At 41.0% G+C, this 21009-nt stretch overlaps 1 protein-coding gene across 3 annotated transcripts in view; it reads right to left on the bottom strand.

The window, feature by feature from the left end:
- Positions 1–18231, bottom strand: part of usp7 (ubiquitin specific peptidase 7 (herpes virus-associated)) — a 36705-nt gene extending 18474 nt beyond the window's left edge. For 2 of the 3 annotated variants that reach the window (XM_036589476.1, XM_036589477.1), the window contains exons 1-12: positions 18150–18231; positions 12227–12331; positions 10376–10574; positions 9091–9229; positions 8882–8970; positions 7208–7316; positions 6972–7102; positions 4528–4582; positions 4323–4403; positions 4138–4228; positions 2671–2753; positions 1051–1160 (exon numbers count right to left, since the gene is read on the bottom strand). In XM_036589476.1, coding sequence (XP_036445369.1) covers positions 1051–1160; positions 2671–2753; positions 4138–4228; positions 4323–4403; positions 4528–4582; positions 6972–7102; positions 7208–7316; positions 8882–8970; positions 9091–9229; positions 10376–10574; positions 12227–12331; positions 18150–18231 — 1274 coding nt within the window. Of the gene's footprint in view, positions 1–1050; positions 1161–2670; positions 2754–4137; positions 4229–4322; positions 4404–4527; positions 4583–6971; positions 7103–7207; positions 7317–8881; positions 8971–9090; positions 9230–10375; positions 10575–12226; positions 12332–16804; positions 16889–18149 lie in introns of those variants that run through there. The other variant, XM_036589478.1, reaches the window with a different exon arrangement.
- Between the last annotated feature and the right edge of the window lie 2778 nt (positions 18232–21009).

The following is a 21009-nucleotide window of genomic DNA, read 5'->3' as shown; positions in this document are numbered from 1 at the left end:
GAGTTATGAAACTTTGGCTTATTCATCCAAACAGTGCACAATACACCGATCAGGCATAACATTATGACCACCTCCTTGTTTCTACACTCATTGTCCATTTTATCAGCTCCACTTACTATATAGGTGCACTTTGTAGTTCTACAGTTACAGACTGTAGTCCATCTGTTTCTCGGTTACCCTGTTCTTCAGTGGTCAGGACCCCCATGGACCCTCACAGAGCAGGTACTATTTGGGTGGTGGATCATTCTCAGCACTGCAGTAACACTGATGTGGTGGTGGTGGTGGTGTTAGTGTGCGTTGTGCTGGTCTGAGTGGATCAGACACAGCAGTGCTGCTGGAGTCTTTAAACACCTCAGTGTCACTGCTGGACTGAGTATAGTCCATTAACCAAAAATATCCAGCCAACAGCGTCCTGTGGGCAGCGTCCTGTGACCACTGATGAAGGACTAGAGGATGACCAACACAAACTGTGCAGCAGCAGATGAGCTATCGTCTCTGACTTTACATCTACAAGGTGGACCGACAAGGTAGGAGTGTCTAATAGAGTGGACAGTGAGTGGACACAGTGTTTAAAAACTCCAGCAGCACTGCTGTGTCTGATCCACTCACACCAGCACAACACACACTAACACACCACCACAACATCAGTGTTACTGCAGTGCTGAGAATGATCCACCACCCAAATAGTACCTGCTCTGTGAGGGTCCATGGGGGTCCTGACCACTGAAGAACAGGGTAACCGAGAAACAGATGGACTACAGTCTGTAACTGTAGAACTACAAAGTGCACCTATATAGTAAGTGGAGCTGATAAAATGGACAATGAGCGCAGAAACAAGGAGGTGGTCAGAATGTTATGCCTGATTGGTGTATTATGCATTTGTTTGGGGGATTTTATCTATTGATTTTAGCATCTACCTAGTGCACTATGAAGGGAATAGGGAGCCATTTGATATTCAGCCTAAATCTGCTGCACTGCTGAACTCATCTATTTACATTATCACTATCTAAACGAAAAAGTTCTACACTGTGGATATAGAAAGTTTTTTACCTGTCATTTATCTTGATGTTTTGGTCGGTCTGTGGGTCGTACATGAACCTCATGAGCTGTAAGTGTAGGATGGGAGGGAAGGTCAGAAACTTCACCCCTTTCTCAGCTTCCTGGAAAACAGAATCATGGGACTTCATTAGATTCTGGCAAGGGGGCTTATTGAGCTGCGCAGAAGACCCTTTCATTAATTTAATTTACAGTCAAAGTCTGTAAGTACAAGTTACTCATTTTACAGCATGAGGGAAACAGAAAAAGCGCCTCAACATCTAAATATCACATGTTCCGGTATTTATTGTGTCCAGCCTTTACCTTTATAACAGCTTCCATTCTTTATTTCCCAGCTGCCCCCCCCAGCACCCCACCCACCATCCTCCAAAGAAATCAGCCAGAAAATTCCTGTTTCCTGTAAACAAACCTCCGAAGTCAAGCCTTTGAACTTGGTTACATTTCCTGCTTCTCACAATTCATGTAATCTCAAACACATTCAGTGATGTTGAGGGCTGGACTCTGGGGTGGTCAGTCCATTGTTCAGCTTCTTTGTTTGATGTGTCCGTCTCCTTTTCTCAGTGAGGTTCTTCTTGACAGCTACACATCCTTTCAGACCCACAGCGCTGAGTCGTCTTCTCACAGTGGAAGGATGGACAGAAACACCTGTGGATGTTTTCAGATCTGAAGCAGCTTGATTTTCTCCTCTCTCTCAGAGATGAAAGCAAGTGCTGTTTATCTGATGGGGCAGTTTTGGGGTTGACCAGGTCTTCCAGGTGGTTGTTAGGAGACATTTTCTCCTGCAGTTTTTTTTTTAACTCCAGTTTCCTTTGACTTCCTCCTTCCTTATGCAAGTTGATTATCTTACATCTGATCTCCTCAGCAAAATCTTTTACCATAGATGCGCATGATAAATGCGAGAGGCGGTTAAGGTGAGTTTTGGTAGTTGCTTGTGTGAACGTTGGTGTCTCTCTGAAGGGGAACAATGTCTGTAAGATCTCTGGGAAGCTTTTATTAGGAGGACACAGCTGTAACTGGTTGGTTTAAACATTGAAACAATGGAAAGGTAGCAGCAAGATGCACAAAAGTAGAGGAATGGACAAATGAAATACTTAAATATTTGACATTATATTTAGTTGTTGAGGGTTCTGTGTAATTTTCTGTTCTAAAAATATTTTTGCTCCTTGATTTTTTTTTCTGAAACTGAAAAATGAACAACTTGTACAACTTCCATGTTTTACTGGAAATTAAATAAACAAAAGGACGGTCTGTACAGTACAGCAGCACAGTATGTTTATGTACATGTATTGGGGTGTTGACACATTTATTAATTAAAAAAGAAAGAATTTGAGATGAACACTTATGATTGTATACTATTAGTGCAATTTGTTCATTCACACTTACAAGTTGAATCTTAATTACATTTATTTGCTATTTTATTTATTCAGCTGGCACTGCTGTCTTGTTTTGCTGATTAGACTTTGACCAAATAGAGGGGAAAAAATGGATCAAAGTAAATGCAGGTATTTCTTTACATATCGTAATAATACATATCATATTGTGAAATCCGTGTATTGTTACAGCCCTTGTCTGTGCACGTACAGTCCGGGTGAGTCAGAGTGAAAAGATTTGCACCTGTAGGCCATGCTCCCCCGCATCATACTTGTTATCCCCATCCAGCTGCTCCACAGCTACGTAATCTTTGAACGACTCAAAGACTGCAGGAAGAGAGAAGACCATCGTGAGCAAAGGGCACATAACTGTACTGAAAACTTCATCTACACAGCACCTTTCACACGAGATACAGTTCAAATGGCTTCAGAAAGGGAAAAAAATAACTGGGAATAATAATAATAATAATAATAGTAATCCACTCAGGTTACAGAATGCATGACCTACAGAACAGAGCACACTTCACAGACGATGCGGTATTGATTCAGCAGGGCAGTAAATGACTGTGCTTTTCAGCTTGGCACGTCGAGACTGTACAGCTGTTTGCAAATGCTAGTCAGTGGACATAACCTCTTAAATGCCACAGAACTGCTGGTGCTTCCAGACTTGCATTCCTCACTCATATGATTTAAGAATAACTTAGCCAGGGTTTGAATACTGCTGCATTTATAGATATCATTGCTGTAAGGACAAAACCTTGTATGTCCATTTTTGTCTATTTTTTTCATTTTTTGACAATTTGAAAAAGCCAGTTGCCTTTTCTGTTGTGTCAAAATTGACGAATGGATGATGAACAGACCAGCAGAATTTGTTGGAAATAATTATTCTTCCATTTACTTCCATTAAAAATTAAGTTACCCTTTTAGAGATATGAGGTTTTGTTCCGACAGCAGCAATCAATATGTTTATGTTTTTATATACACACACTAATTAAATTTTTCATCATTTTTAATGTTTAATTTGATGCACATAAAATCACTACTTTTTTTAATAACTTATTTGCATTTATTATGATATTAGTGTTTTTCTGAGCAAATAAACATTTCCCAGATAAATATAAATAGATATATTTTGTCAATAATTTATATCTTATATCAGAAGAAAACCTCCAAAATGCTAACTTTACAGGAGAAGGAAAAAAAACAACTTTACTTTTAATGTAAGCCAATGGAACCAGACATTCCCCCACCACCCCTTCCGACAACAGCGATACATATACATGCATAAATAAACACATCTTTAACCTTAGAAATTCAGGAGTGCGTGAATGGAAATGTCTGTCTGTTGAGGCCAGATATACATCCAAACCTGTTAGCTTTAGTAAGAAAAAGATGTTGCTGCTAGAAATCATATTGATTTATTTTTTAAATAGTTTTAACTATGTGGAGTTTTTGCTGTTAAATATCAAGGATCGCAATACAAATAAGAGTTGGACACAGTTCTGTTCTCTTTAAGAAACAAGCTGAGATTTAACTCTTGCTTTTTTGTCACAAAAACTAAAGACATAATCCAAGTTTCACAGTTGAAGAGGTCAAATCTGAGCCAGCGAATTCTACACTTTGACATCAGTGTCAACCTCTATTACCCAACATGAAGCTTGTCTCACCAAATCAAAGAACAAACAGTGCCACAGTAAAAATGAGTACTCACTGTTTTTCTTTCCTTTTATGCTGAGCTGGATGTCGTAGTAATCCTCTATTCGCTCAGACCTGTAATCCACATGCTTACACTGGATGTAGGACTACAAAAGAAACAGTAGGGTGCTTACTTATTAGTCCAACCAAATAAATCGCAAGCAGAAAAGCAAAAAAACCCACAAGGCTCAGCCAACTCACCACCATTTTTCCTCTGAAGAGCTTTGGGATCGTGCCCTCAACGCAAGTTCCCTTCATCTTGTTCTCAACGTTGTCCAGAAGCTGGAAGAGAGGCAAGCGCAGCATGCTTAGGTTTTTATTCAGATTAACAGACATTACGAAGCGGAGTAAGTGGGTTTTAATCTCGGACGAGAGCGCCACAGAAAGCAGTAACCACAGAACTCACCACTCTGCACAGCTCCTGTACATCGTGCTGCATGAAACTATCCAGAGTCTCCCACCTGAGCAAACATACAAACGTGTTATTAGGGGTGGGAAATATGTCAATAATTATTATTGTTACTGTGATAAATTACATCACATCATGACACAATATGCTTTTCTGAGCATACCATGAAGATTGTGAGTACCTGAACACTGAACAAGTGTGTGTAAAAAAAAAGGATGAACCCAAATTTTTAAAATGTTATGTACATTTTTAATGTTTTTGTATTAAAGAATTACAAAACAGTGTTTTCTGGACAGAAAAAGAAACAAAGTTCATTATTATTAAATATTAATATTAAATATTCAAAAAGATTCATCCGATTCCAAAGCACCATATTTTTACAACCGTGAGCTGCCCATAGGAACCAATCACAATCCAACTGAAAGAGGGGGTCATAGAGTTTCTGACTGTCAGTGGAAGATGGCCCCCTTCAGTCTGAGAGGAGATGAGACCCCTGAGCAGAAAGCGTTCTGCGTTCTCCACTTCAATAAGAGTGAATCCGTCATAACTGTGCAGCGTGATTTTCGTGGGCAGTGAAGCTCCAACAGCTCAGAGCGTTCGTCGTTGGTTCCACAACACTGGATGATCTCCGAAATCGCACTGAAAGAGCCGTGAGTGCAGCGACACCCGACACGCTCAATCCAGTATGGGATGAATTTGACTATGGTGTTGATGTTGTCTGTACAGCTGGAGGAGGTTCATACTGAGACCTTGTACAATTACATAATAAACTTTATGCTCATTTAAACCATTTACAGTTTACTGCATTGATCTGTAATGATTTACAAGAGAAATAAATAATTCTGAAATCAGATGAATCTTTTTGAATCACCCTGTAATCAAAGATAAAAACATGCTTAGAAATCCTGTTTTTCAATTGTATGTTCTTCCTTTGTTTCACTCTACTAACGCAGTGTCCACGTAGGCAGTTCAGTAACTTTTATTAGTGATTATGTAAAATGAAAATCCAGAGAATTTTTAAAAACAATTTCTAAAACAATTTCTAGTAATTTATGCTTGAAAGGGTTAAAACCCAAACATCATGACAAGTACAGTCTACCCTGCAACCAGCACAGAGACATAATACATAGATACCACATTATAGATGTGAACGATTAACTGTTAACTGAAAAATAATCCGAACACGCTATCGGTTAAAAAAAAACATTAAATGTAATTTTTCACATGGGTCAAATTTCACATTCCTGATTTCAACAGTTGATCATTTAGGCTGAGGAACGTTTCTGAATTGTGCATGAAGACGCAACAGGCAACTGGTTCTGTTAAACAGGCCAACTAAAACCATGAAGGGTGCAACTAATACCAGTGGTGTTCAAAACCACTGTATCGAAGGCCAGTGATGAGAGACGACGGCGCGGTCTGTGTTCTCAGAAAGTGTGATGTGTCGATGTAAGGAAATCACACATAGGTTTGCAGAACTACAGAGAAGAAAGTGGCAGACGGCGCTGCTTTTGAGACATGCTGAGAATCACTGAACCAAAGCTGCCTCCGTCACTGCGTTAATGCTCATTTAACTTGGGCTGGTAATGAGTGGTAAATACATCTTTAGGAAACTTTCAACAGCTCATGAGCATTTATTCCAGTCGTTTAGGCAATTTTGTCATATAATCATGAACACATCATAGTTGTCAACAGAGATGGACCGATCAGTGTTTTTGGGGCCGATAGTGATCGCTAATCGCCTTTCAGCATGATCAGCCGATAACCGTTCGAGGGCGGGGCAGGACCGTTAAGGCCTATTCACACCAAGTTTTTCTGTATAAACACATGCTTACACTAACCATGTTTGCATGCAGCCTGATAATCCGTTAATAGTCCGACTAATAGCTCAATCGGAATAGAATACGTCCATGTAAACACCTCATTCGGAATAGACTAGTTAAACTGAGGCCGTTCGGATACAATTCCTATCCGAGGTGGATAATCCTGTAAATAATCCGTTAAATAGAAGAATAATATGCATGTAAACTCCTGTATCTGATTACATTCCCTATCGGAAAGTTTAAGTCCGTTCTGATCATGTTCGTCGCGTCATAGTGAAAGTTTATACCGTTCAGCATGGCGGAGCAGAAACTGGTCTGCGGAGGAGACGAAGTTCATGCTCTGGTCTTTAAAAGACGGCGGTTGGACGGACGTCCAGCTTATGTGTCTCAGAACACGACGTCTTGCTCTCGTCGGTTCCTTAATACATGTGAAGCATGTTTTTCCGCCCTAATTTTAAAGCATTTAAAAGAAACACAAGCGCGCCAGCTGAACACTCGTCTCACTCTGACTGGACCTCACGTGATGCTCGTTGCCATGGTAACGCCCACACTTCTCCAACTGGTCTTCACGTTTTGCTACCTAAGAATTACAACTAAGAATACCAGAAAGCCTCTTACCCAAAAGACTTGGTCAGCTTCTTTGTCCCAACTGGCTTATCGCTGTGTTGGAGTTCATAGAAGACCCTCTGCAGAGCAAGGGGAACACTTTTGGAGGAGTCATCGCCCTCAGTGGGCATCATGTAGACCGCCTACAGGGAAGAGAAGTACAAAGATATGACGCTGAGGACCATTTCACGCGGCTAGAGCAAACCCACTGTCCATCCACCGGCGTTCGTACGGAGAGGCGCTCTTACCCGCCTGAGCTGGTTGGTGAAGAAGAGTGTTTGTAGTAGGCTGTTCATGTAGCATGTGGCTCCCTGGTTCTTTAATCCTACATAACCAGTATGCTTCTTTGAATCCCATCTGGAAATAAAAGGCACAAGATCATTAGATTACATTAGATACTCTGGAGTAGGGGTCTTTAATTAAAATTCAATAAGGTCCAGTCAAAGAAAACATCCTCAAGCAAAGATCCAGAACATCATAATGTCTAACTTGCATTATGACTCTGGCCCATATACTGTTTACTGAAGTAGTAGTTATATCAACACCTTATACAGTCAACAACTGTATGTCGAATCAAATAAAGTACAATTAAAGTACAAAGTAATAATTCAACAATATTTACTGTCAGTTTTCTCTTTTTAGAGCACACCATGTAAAATAATCTGGCTCACTTTCTTCCATCACTGCTTTTTCTCGCCTCGTCCCTCCCCTGTGTGCGGCACTCACTCGAGTCTCGGCGCTCATCGTAATGCACAGATCTGATTGGCTGAGTAGCGTCATGTGTGATATTTACAATGCATGCGATCGGTCGGTGAGTCTCCCGGGCTGCTAAAGCCGTACCGTAAAGTCTAGAAATGTTACGGCGATTAAAATAGGACCACCCCATCGAAATTACATAATTCTCCACAGTTTATAGGTCTAGGTCCGCATAGGACAGCATTTCGGTCCGGACTCGGATCGCGGCCCAGATACTGGAGACCTCTGCTCTAGAGCTGCCCTAAACAGGCTTTGAATAATTGCTGATATGTCCTAAAAAGCAGGACATATCAGAATGACCCCTAAAACCAACATTTGAAGTGTTTTGGTCGCCTGTGTGACGGAACAAATCTATTTCCATCAGTGTTTCAGTTCCACACCCAGCTGCGTATATCACGCATATCAAATTGTGAGCCTTTTTTTTGCACATTAAACTCGAGAGATGCAGTCAAAGTTTATTCCAACTTACATTACAATTCTACATTGTTCTAAACTTAATTCACAAAAACTAATGCACTAAAATGTGCTGATCTTGTTGGCGTGGTAGAGGCAGAGCAGCTCCTGCGCTGTACTAACGATATGTGGACGCTTCTCTGATGCGGCTGTGAAAACCTGTGGTTGTGAATTTGAATAAACAGATCCGCTTTTTGATGTCATACAGAGGAGAGCTGTGGATGGGCCAGCCGAGAGAAGGTCTACCGTGAGTATTTTTCTTATTGTCTGAAAACCTAAAAGCTTCTATTTATGTGATTTCTTAAGTATCTTTGCTCTTTCAGCTTCAGCAGCCGTGTGGAAAGCAGGGTAGTCCCTGAGGAGAGGTGGCATGGATGCCTGGCATATATTAATGATGCATTCAGCACAATTAGATATATACATATATATTTTTTTTAATTTTCCATACATCTACCACCGCTCTTTTAAAAAGTCTTTGTTGAGTAAACTTGTTTTAGGCTAAAATCTTTGCAGCTTTAAAACAACAAAGCTTCCAAATACTACATACAGAAATGAGCACCAATAGAACAGTTTTAAACAAATACCCCTCAATATTATTAAATATTTGGATGATTCAATGCAGCATCAAATACAATAACAAAATAAAAAACATCAATAATCATAATAATAAAACATTATGCGTACAAAGTAGAAATAATTTAGCTTTCACTTACGCCACACCATGCGGAGCATCCGCCTGGACATAAACCTCGAATGTGACCTTGTCGTCCTCAATGAAGCCTCTCTCTGGATCAGTCACATCCTGTAAAACCAAACACAAATAGGACGGAAGTGAAGCAATGAAATCCTAATCAAAATGCAGAATCTGTGAACTCTAAAGAAAACCAGTTCTGATCTAAAGCACATCAGCAGTAGAACTTACGCTCCATGACATGAAGTTGGAGAAACCCCAGTCGTTTTCCTTGTGGAAGAACAGGTGACTGATCCGACGGCTGAATGACTTCTCCTCGTCTTTGTAGTTTATGATTTTCAGCATGGCTTGAGCGTGACATGACCATGACCTAAAAACAAGAAGAACTGGACCAATTAGGCCACTGAGAGCTCAGTATATGTGCACAGTCAGCTTAAGTTAAAGCGGAATGATACCGGCATTTCTCAAAACTTCTGCAAAGTTCAAAAACTAAAATGTGAACTGCAGATAAACTCACCAACTTAGATTACTTTGCAGTGGTGGTGATAGAAAGCACAAGTCTACAATGTATATAATACCAATATAGCAGTTGCAGTTATTTACTCTTTACTCTTACTCTAAAACCAATAAATCAAACCTACATGTGTCTTCTGAGCTTTTTATGTAACGTTGATGGTAAAATAGTGGATTATTTTTTTCCTTATAGCATCCTGCACGTACCTCTTCAACTTGAATGATTTAGAAGACAATACAATACAGAAAAATTCAAAACCTTCTCAAAACTATCATAAAACAATGTCTCTGACATCAGGTAGTGAATTCATAACTATTTTGCGTAATACATTTCTGTGCAGGAGCTTTTAGAGGCATTAAACTTCTCAGAAGCCTGTTTCCTTTCACTTCTACTGAAAAATCAGTGGTGGTTCACCGCCATGAACAATTCTGACTCGGCAAGTTTCTTTAGAACACAGATTCGATAACCACTGAATGATTTTGCTCCCATCTTAACCACTTAATTACCCAGAAATGTTTAAAAATCACAAGAATTCCCCCAAGTACACATACCGTATGGCCAAAAGGGTGACCGTCTTACACAGTAAAATGCTCATTAGTATAAGGTTAACGTGAGGCACCCCAAATAAACCCCGAAGTCAAAGAATACAACTTTATTTTAACTGCATGTTTTCTGACGCCACCTGGCCGTTCTAGCACTTCCAAAGCTCCTAAAATATCATAATTCATTTTCAATGACAAGATTTAATTTGTTACAAGCATAAAGACTGAAAATTTCAAAGCAATCCGTAACACTGTTACATAAACTGTGATTTGATTGATGTACCAATCCTCCAACTTTACTGCAAATAAGAGTGGCTACCAATGTTGTGGTTCCTCACCAAAACCTACAAAATAAGAAGCGGCTGGGCTTCCAGCGATACACAGCAGTGTGAAAAGTACAGCTGAAATGCTCCATCAATAACAATGAACACGAGTCTATTTAGTGCAGAGATTTGCTTACGTAGAATCTGACTCAGCATTGCACTGCAGGAAGAAGCCCACGCTCTTCTGGTGAGGCCTGTCTGGGTAGAAGCGGGGCATCACCATGATCTTCCATGGAAGGTTCCTCACAAAACACGAGGGGCTGAGCACCGACTCGCTCAGTCTGCTGAAACGCTCCACCACGAAGCGGAAGGTGGCCTCCGAGCGCCAGCTTGTATCTGTTTACACAACAAAACCCACACCAGGTCCATGGTTGAACATGTGCGCTAATTTTGTGTCCGGTGAAGAACTGTTCCTTACTAGACAGAGCAATTCTCAACTGATTTGATGGTTCTATCTGGTACTGAAAGGCCAGATGTGACTTTGTAACAAGAACTCATCTTGGGACATGGTAAACCTTTGGTGCTTGTGGCAAAACCCACCATAAATAAGGGTACGTCCCCTGTAAACCCCCCCCCAAATTCCTCTAGTCTGGGATCTTTTAACATACAGAATACAATCAATAACAAAAGCAAAACAAGATAACTAGCAAAATGCTATCATTGACTAATAGAACCGCTTTTCTTTTTGTAATACACTCAATATGGTTCTGTAAGGGTTCTTTAGTAGAGATCTATCAAGAACCATGAACACAGAGTCCTTTGCATCATGAAAGGGTTCTTCAGAACATGCTGTAGATAGTGCTATATATAGAATCCTTTTCAAAAAGGGGTGTATGTAGAACCCAAAAAGGTTCTTCTATCGTTACGATTTGTTTCGAAGCTTCACTCTTAAAAAGATGGTTATTTTAGGGTTCTTTAGTAAAGAAAACGGTTCTATAAAGAACCATGAAGACATTTGCATGATTTAAGGGTTCTATGCACTATGAAAGGGCTTTTCAGAATGTGCCATAGACAGTTCTATACAGAACCTTTTTAAAAAGGGTTGTATGTAGCACCCAAAAAGTTTCTTCTATTATTACGATTTTCCCCTTCACTCTTAAAGATGGTTCTGTAAAAGTTTTGTAGTAAAGGAAATGGTTCTACAAAGAACCATGAACATTTAAAGTATCCTTCGCAAGATTAAGGGTTCTTTGCATCATGAAAGCGTTCAGATGGTTCTGTGAAGAACCTTTTTGAAAAAGGGCTGTATGTAGCACCCAAGGTTCTTCCATTGTTATGATTTTAAACTGCAGTCTTAACAAAAGATGGTTATTCTAGGGTTCTTTAGTAAAGAAAATGGTTCTATAAAGAACCATCAACACTCAAAGAATCCTTTGCATAAATAAAGGGTTCTTTGCATCATGAAAGGGTTCTTCAGAATGTGCTGTTGATGGATCCGTCTTCTAACCTTTACTATATAGCACCCAAAAGGGCTCTTCTATTGTCACAATTTTAAGCTTTTAAAAATAGAAGAACCCTTGTTCTTACAGAACCATATACAACACACTCTATATCAAACCAAAGAATGCTTTAATGATGCAAAGAAGCCTTAAACCACGCAAAGGGTTCTCTGAGTGTTCTTTATAGAACCATTTTCTTTAATAAAGAACCCTTGAACCATCATTTAAAAGTGTATGTTTATTTTTTCTGCATGTACTGTGTTCTCCGCACACAGGGCACACTTCAACAGCCTTAATTTTAGTTTGAGCTTTGCCTTCATGAGTCGCTGGACTGGTTTAGAAATTCTACACTCAGTTCATTCCCAGCCTAACAAATCTACACTTAGCCTAAAATATCTGAAATCTGTCCCCAGATGCTCTAATTACGAGGTCACGTCTGGCCCCGAGAGACCATCCTCCTCCTTAAAATGCAGGATGCTAAACCATATTCAGCCTTTAACAATGGAAAGAATGCAATTAGGATTCCAATGCAAACATTACCATCCTTACCATCCTCCATATCTTCCTCTGTGTTATTGTGTCCGTCCGCCATTGCCACATTCCCATTGATGACGGGATTTGGAGGAATTCTTGGGGGATCATCTGTGTCCCCAGCTGAGGAAAACGAAAAAATTAACAAGTAAGAAAAGGGAACTTTCTTACCTTGTAATATACACCAGTCAGGCATGACATCATGACCACCTCCTTGTTTCTACGCTCATTGTCCATTTTATCAGCTCCACTTACTATATAGGAGCACTTTGTAGTTCTACAGTTACAGACTGTAGTCCATCTGTTTCACTGATACTTTGTTAGCCCCCTTTTACCCTGTTCTTCAGTGGTCAGGACCCCCATGGACCCTCACAGAGCAGGTACTATTTGGGTGGTGGATCATTCTCAGCACTGCAGTAACACTGACGTGGTGGTGGTGTGTTAGTGTGTGTTGCGCTGGTACGAGTGGATCAGACAGCAGTGCTGCTGGAGTTTTTAAACACTGTGTCCACTCACTGTCCACTCTGTTAGACACTCCTACCTTGTCAGTCCACCTTGTAGATGTAAAGTCAGAGACGATAGCTCATCTGCTGCTGCACAGTTTGTGTTGGTCATCCTCTAGACCTTCATCAGTGGTCACAGGACGCTGCCCACAGGACGCTGTTGGCTGGATATTTTTGGTTGGTGGACTATTCTCAGTCCAGCAGTGACACTGAGGTGTTTAAAAACTCCAGCAGCACTGCTGTGTCTGATCCACTCAGACCAGCACAACACACACTAACACACCACCACCATGTCAGTGTTACTGCAGTGCTGAGAATGATCCACCACCCAAATAGTACCTGCTCTGTGAGGGTCCATGGGGGTCCTGACCACTGAAGAACAGGGTAAAAGGGGGCTAACAAAGTATGCAGAGAAACAGATGGACTACAGTCTGTAACTGTAGAACTACAAAGAAACAAGGAGGTGGCCATAATGTTACGCCTGATCGGTGTACATTTCAAGTCTTCCTCGGATGAAATGTACATCTCCTTTAAACCTTTGGTTCATATACTGATCACATGACAGCCTGAAAACACAAGGTAACACAATTATAAGGAAAAATAAGAAATTACACTCTCTGCTAACATCTTATGCTTCAGTAAACAACAAAATAAACTGGCAACCTGAGAAGCACGTCTCAGCAGTGCACTTAGAAGATGCTCATTTGCACACTTCGTCATGACCAGGCAAATCGATGCCAGGTAAATAAAGTGTGTGTGGTTGATTTGGAGCAGAACAGAAGAGATTCACATCTTCTCCAGAACAGGATCAGTACTTAGCCCAGAAGCTTCTATGAGTTTAACACCGCACAGAGGCATGAATCAAGAGAATTTTGGTTCCTTAAATAAAGAAAACAGGGAAAAATCAAGTGCAACACTAAATCTGACAGCGCAGAGTCGGCTGGCGCAATGCAAACCTTTGTGTACAAGCAAGTGGCAGCCAAGAGATGCTGAATGAGCAACACCCCCTGCATGTGGTTCAGCAAAGCCCAGACAAAAACACCACTAGCCTTGCCACCTTGCCTCCCAGTTACATTAAAGAAAGTGGAAACCAGCTCTCCCACTGCTGTAATTCTTTTTGAAAGCCGTTAAACAATGAAATGAAGCGAAATTCTGGTGTTCTAACTATTCGTCCGTAGGGCAGCCCTACCAAGCATGTGCATATCATTAGTATAGTGACGCAACACCAATCTTTTGGTTGTAAACAAACTCATTCAGAGTGGTTTGTTGTGAAACGCTCTGGTCTAAAAAAAACTTGCTGAGTCAGAACTGTTCCCAGTGGTGGTGACAGGAACCAGACGTCCACCTCTAAACTGCCTCACAGAAAGTTACTACATGCAATGGTTAGATATATAGTTCCTGATGTCTGAGACGTTGTTTTATGATAAAGTTTTGGCTTAAAATGTGTTTTAATCCCTTAATATTAATCAATTCATGGTGCAGGGTGTCGCGAGGCGAAACAGTCCACAAAGAAGACATATTTCTTCAGATTTATGACAATTTTACCATCAACGTTCCATATAAAACTCCTGTAGGTTCACTGGTGGTTTTGGATAGTAAATAAAACGTCTGTGTGTTGTAGACATGGGGATCCCCTGGTTTCTATCACCGCCACTGTAAAGACATCTGAGTCTGTAGGTTTTTTTACAGCGAGCCACATGAAATCATTCTGGATGACTTTACATCTCAAGGACTTAATTATCCAGAAATTTTAAAAAATTGGTGGAATTCCCCTTTAACATTTCAAATGCTTTATTGTGTTTTAGAGTTAATTCAGTACAGACTCAGCTTAATGTTACTATAAGCCTGACTAGGAGATTCAGGGTATTAAAATATCAGAATCATTGTTTTAATGATTTTAGCATTGGTGATTTATTCGGTAGTACATTTTACAAGGCAGCACAGTTTGTCACATAAGGCTCGTTGTTATGATGACTTATGTCACAATACAATATGTTTTCTGAACATATGTATACTGTCAGTACTTGTAAAACACTGATCAACTGCATATTTCATTATTAAGAAAGCAAAATTAATCCAGTTTAACTGGATTTAGTGCAACACAGTATAACAAACACTGAATAAAATTCACTGTATTCACAGTTTTTGATAGCATTTTTAAAATTAAGCTCCTTTTCTCTATTCCAACTGATCAGATTTCATCATGAAAATTTCTTTGAGTATCGCGATATTATATATTTGCCATATTTCCCACCACTAGCGAGAGAAACATCCATCCTCAATGTGATACCTTGTCAAAACATCCTACCATAGCGCATATTTATAAGTAGCTCTCTTCTTACAATATTAATAATTCACTGTATCAGAAAAAACTTCCAGGGCCAAAAAAACAGGTAGAATATTTTAATAGCCCAAAGCCTCTCATCAAAAAATGCTACCAGCATTAAAAGAATAAACCGGATATTCTGACAGCCTAAATGACCTTTGGTAGTAAATATTAACCCTCCTGTTATCTTCAAATCTACTAACATCTTTCATTCTTTCATCCACAGCAATTTAAACCTCTGGGAAATACCAAAGTTCTGGTGGGAATTATGCCCCCCCCATCCATGTGGTGTGAACTATCAGTAGTTCTTGCACTACTACAGGTGTGGTTAGGTTAGCATAGGGCCCTAAAGCAGAGGGAAGCTTTTTCTGAAAATATAAAATTGCATGTTACATCATCCAAAACAAAATGTGTGTAAATAATAAAATTTCCTATGTTTTATACAGTTAATACAGCCTGGAGTCAAAACCCCAAAGAACATTGATGCGTACAAAACATGTACAGGACACTGGAAACATATCATCATGTTAATTTTACGCTTACTCATTAAATTCGGAAAAGTCATTAACAACATTTTTTGCTTCATGTTTAATCATTTATTCAGAGACGTTAACACTGAATGGGGTCAAATTAACCCCAAAGAGGAGGGTTAGGCTGAGTCTGTACGACAGACTTGAGGTAAAACTGAACCAACAATAAAAACACAAATTATTATTCTATACTGACAACATGCGCATGCTCAGTAGGACCGCTCAATGGGTAGGACCAATTTGTTTGAACGTTGTCATTTTGTCGAATTGTGCTTGTCGAAATGTCCTGCCGTAGCACATATTTACAGGTAGCGCTTTACATAAAACTATAGGTAGCACGTTTAGATTATTTATATTATTATTTATTTATAGGTACCTTAAATTAAATGATACAGAAATGCAACCAGCATTAAAATGTATAGGTAGCATATTCTGACACCTTAAATCTCCTCATCGGGCTTGAGTGGTAACATTAAGCCGAGTCTGTACTGAATTAAAAACGTCTGAAACATCAAAGGGCAAGTCCACCAATTTTTCAAAATTACTGACTAATTCACTTCCAATTCCTTGAGATGTACACAGGGTCATTTAGAGTGGTTTGACGTGGTTCACCGTAGAGAAACTTAGACTGATTTCTTTAGTAATGATATGCACACGCTCAGTAGGACCCCTCAATGGGTGGGACAAACTAGGTAGGATAATCTGACCGCCTAAATCTTCTTGTCTGTAAATGTTACAAGTAATAAATGAATAATTAGGGTGTTTGATCGCCTAATTCAGTTTATCAAGGAACAAAATGAGTAATACTGACCTGAGTATGTGCTGAATTAACGTTAAAAGCGTAATAAAACGTTTGAAACGCTGAGTTACTACGCTATAATGATGATTTGCGCATGCTCGGTAGGACACATTGTTAGAACACCGGCGCGTCAACATGCTGAGATATAAACACAGGCTGAACGCTTTATTTCCCTCCTCAGCAAATAAAGCTGCTCTCCAAAAGGGAGACTAATATCTTAGACACGGCCTATTTCGGAGTCTATTACTAACCCCTCACCACCCGCACCCCCCCGCCTCCTCCTCCCCAGTCCCAATGACTCGCCTTAGCCAGCGAGCTAACGTTATTATCCCCTATCTCTCCGCATATAACCGTATTCTTCACTATAACTCTATTACGCGGCGGATAAACAGCACTGGGCGCTTCGCTGCGATCACTGGACAGAACAAACAGCCGTACCGGAGAGGGCCTCGCATGGATGGGATCGCTGGCAAAAACACAGGGCTAACTAACCACGGTCCACCATCTTGAAGTAAAAACCACACGGAGGCTTACACACTCCATCTGCTTCCTCTGCGGCTCGGCAATGCACACCCGACACCGATTACAATCCATTCTGAGCTTCTCCGAGCTGCTGGGCTGTTTACAATAAGCACACCAGCCGGATTTGCTGCCAAAACGGATATTTAGACTGATATTGCACGGAGTTAAATGGCTGGGTAGAGTTGGTTTGGCATTATAACAACAAACAATGAGTCACATGTCACTTTCAGCCCCATTTCTACATGCGGTGGTCGTGCCATTAATGCACGGTTAAAGTTACCTATCAACTCCTAACACGCACATGTGACCAAAGATCTACCCTCCTGCCACTCCTTGTCCTGCTGAGAAAAAGACAATTAGGACGATAGATTTGCTTTCTAATGGGAATTGGCGTAATGGGTACCATTATAGACCACCAGGAGTCCTGTTAAACCGTTACACCGTGATATCAGCCCACCAACACTAACTACTAGACAACAACAGAAACTTTCCGTTTCTATTATATTTTTGCAGCAGGGTGTAAGTTACCCAACCGCATTTCAGACGAGGCTGAAGTTGGCTTCCTATTCGAATTTCCCCGTTCCACCTTAAATGGTGCAGCGGTTGCTTTCTGGCGCCTCAGGCGCCAGAATGCAACCGCTGCACCATTTAAGGTGGAACGGGGAAATTCGAACAAGAAGCTGCCTTGGGCTTCGTCCGCATCGGCCTTGCTGCTAAGCTAAAACCCAAGTTAATCTGCGATAAAGACGCACACATTAACTAGGTTGAGTTACACTAGTTAGGCCTGAACTAACCAGCTAACTAACCACCAGATATTACATAAGCGAGCCGAAAAGCCTCCCTCGCTAGAAATCCGCACCACGTTAATGTGGCGGTGCTAACGTTAGCACGCAGCAGCCATATAATGCGGTACTGAGGCGAAGGTAGCACATTAGCCACTAATCATACTAATCTGACCAACTAATTTCACGAAATATCTCGTTCTCGGCTTAAATTAAGCACACGATCCCGACTTAACACTTCACATCATCGTTTTTTGGGGCTCCTTAACCTTAGCCAGACGTTAGCTTAGCGTGCTAATGAGGTCAAAAGCGGCTTTGCTCTGCTAATAAACAGTGCGTTAGCTGGCCGGCTAATTCGGCTAGCGCGGCTAACGAACTGGTTATCTGCATCGCGGCGCCTCTCAGTCAAGCCAAAAATGTCAAGTTTTGTCAGTTTTAACGCTAATACGCTGGCGAAAACGGGGCTCGACGGCATGTACCTTCCATCTCCATGTCCTCCGGCTCGCTGAGCTGCTGCTCGCCGGCTTTCTGCTGCTGCTGCTGGGTGTGATGGTGGTTCATGGTGGTGATGTCTGCGGCGGGATGGTGGTGGTGGTGTTGGTGCCTGTCGTCGTCTCCCTCTCTCTCGGCCTTCTCCGGTGTCGGTTCCGTGGGGAAAGGGGACCGCGGTGGCTGCTGCTGGTGCTGGAGGAGGTGGTGGAGGGGAGCTGGAGGATGCGGAGGTGGAGGTGGGGTGCACAGGTCGAGCCTCTGCGCCTGGGCCTGCACTAACACGACCTCCTCGGCCTTTCCCGCCGTCAGCGCCGGGGATGGAGGGAGGGAGGCCGGTGGGGGAGCGGGCAGAGAAACGCGGACGTATTTGCTCGCTATTCGCCCAATCTCGGCGCCTTGGGTGGGGGGGCGACTGCTATCACTGACGGTGGTGGGCTCCAAAATAAAAGAAAAAGGAAGGCCCGATGGAGTGAGTAAAAAAAAATAATAATAATAAAGGAAAGCGGCTTCTGTTTTCGAACGAAAACACAATGTTTACGGCTAACCTAGCTAGGTTAGCAGAGAGCTTCAGGAGAAAAAAACAGAAGAGCTATTTTCACGACTCATGCGATTAAAAGAGGGGAGGGAAAAAAGAAAAAAATGTTCTAGATAATATAACTTTGCCTGCAGGGTTTCCAGTCCGTGTGCTCCTCCGGTCGTCCCTCTGGTAAGGGGGAGCGGAGAGAAAAGCTATCCATTCAAACCGCTCGGAATCGCTACTGAATCTAGAAGTTTAAAGTGACGGAGGCGCTTCAGCTCGACGCGGAGGCCCAGAGCAGAGGAGGCGCATCTCACCCAGCGGTCTCGATACAATAATAGGACAAAAAAAAAGCAGAATAATAATATTATTATTGTTATTATTATTATTATTTCTTTTCTTGCCCGGTCACGGCCAGACAGAGCCTGCCTCGCTCTCTCTCTCTGTCACTCTGCCCCCCTCTCTCTCTCTCGCTCTCTCTCTATATCTCTCTATCTCTCTCTGTGTGTTTTCTGATGTTCAATTCTGAGGTAAAGCTCAAAATGGCGGTCGCGTGCTTCCCTCCGAAATGTCACATCCGCGCGGAGATGCGCGCGCACGTACACGCGCGCAGCGGACATGTAAGCTAATGTTTAAACTTAGACTGGTTTGACTTCAAATAAGAAAAAAAGGCTCTGCCACACAGCGCGCATTCCCAGGCCTGTTATTATCTGCGAAACCTATTTATTTATTTATTTATTTATTTGAAGGGGAACTCCACGAGTTTTTCGAAATTTATGTATAATTCAGTTGAGTGGTTTGGTGTGAAATGGCTCAGATGTCTTTACAGTGGTGGTGATAGGAACCAGGGGTCACCATGACTACAACACAAATATAGACATTTTATTTACTATCCAGAACCACCAGTGAACCTACACGAGTCTTCTGAGTTTTGTATGGAATGTTGTTAATGGTAAAATAGTGGGAAATCTGTAATAATAAGCTTTTTTGGGGGGGACTATTTAGTCTCACAAAACCCCTGCATGTATCCCTCCGCCATGAATGCATTTTAAGTACTACTGTAAAACAGTGTCTCAGACATCAGGCAGTGAATTCATAACCATTTCATATAATAACTTCCTGAGAGAGGTGGACGTCTGGTTCCTATCACCACCACTGTGAGCAATTCTGACTGTAAGTTTCTCTAGAACGGAACGTTTCACACCAAACCTCTCTGAATGATTTTGTTTACATCTTAATGTTTTAATTAAGCAGAAATTTTAAAAAACAGTTGGTGGAGTTCCCCTTTGTGTCTTGAGTATTAACCTGAACATTAGGGGCTCTTAGAGTGGGGTGGCCAGATAAGACCTAGAAATTTTATTGGGGTTGTAGACTACAATGGAAAAAAAGCATTACTTTATCAAGATGACATAAATTGATGTTGGTTTTATTCTGTATATAATTAAATCTGTCCATCATTTCCACATGAATAAAATATTACATCAATACAACTACTGCCGAACTGAAAGATAGAACTGTTTTGATGTAACATATTTTATTCATTCATGAGGAAATGATGTGTTTGAATGGAGTAAATTAAATGCATCACTTTTATTTTTCGTGCACAACGTTGAACATAAGAAAAACATTTCATACAGGCAGCTGCAACGCGTACAAACCTGACTGACATCTCAACATCTCTGCTATTACTGCTTCCTGTCTATGCAAGTATTACTACACCTGTGAGGCCCCGTGTATTATACATTAAGTATATCTGAACTGATTTTTCAATATTTTTGCATAATTAAATGGTTAAGATGTAAACAGAGCTGTTCAGAGTGGTTTGGTTGAACCCTCTGCATGAATAAAGGTTCTTTGCATCATGAAATGCTTCTTCAGATTGATGGAAAATGTGCTGTAGATGGTTCATTATGGAACCTTTTTGAAAATGCTTTTACGTAGCACCCAAAAAAGGTCCTTCTACTGTTGTCAAGCTTGTTACAATAGAAGAACCCTCTCCAAAAAGGTTTCAAATAGAACCATCTACAGCACACTCTCCATCGATCTGAAGAACACTTTCACAATGCAAAGAACCCTTTAACCCTTTTTTCTTTACTAAAGAACCCTTGAACAACCATCATTTTTAAGTGTCAAGCTTGTAACGATAGAAGAACCCTTTTCGAAAAGGTTCCATATATCCGTTTATAGCATATTCATGCACACTTTGCATCAATCTGAAGAATGCTTTCGCGATGCAAAGAACTCCTTAGTCATGCAGAGGGTTCTTTGAGTGTTCATGGTTCCGTATAGAACAATTTTCTTTACTAAAGAAACCTTGAACAACCATCTTT

Source organism: Colossoma macropomum, unplaced genomic scaffold (genome assembly GCF_904425465.1).
Source record: "Colossoma macropomum unplaced genomic scaffold, Colossoma_macropomum, whole genome shotgun sequence".
NCBI classification, from domain to species: domain Eukaryota; kingdom Metazoa; phylum Chordata; class Actinopteri; order Characiformes; family Serrasalmidae; genus Colossoma; species Colossoma macropomum.
Note: the sequence above shows the minus strand (reverse complement) of the source record. Positions and strands in the feature narration are given on the sequence as shown.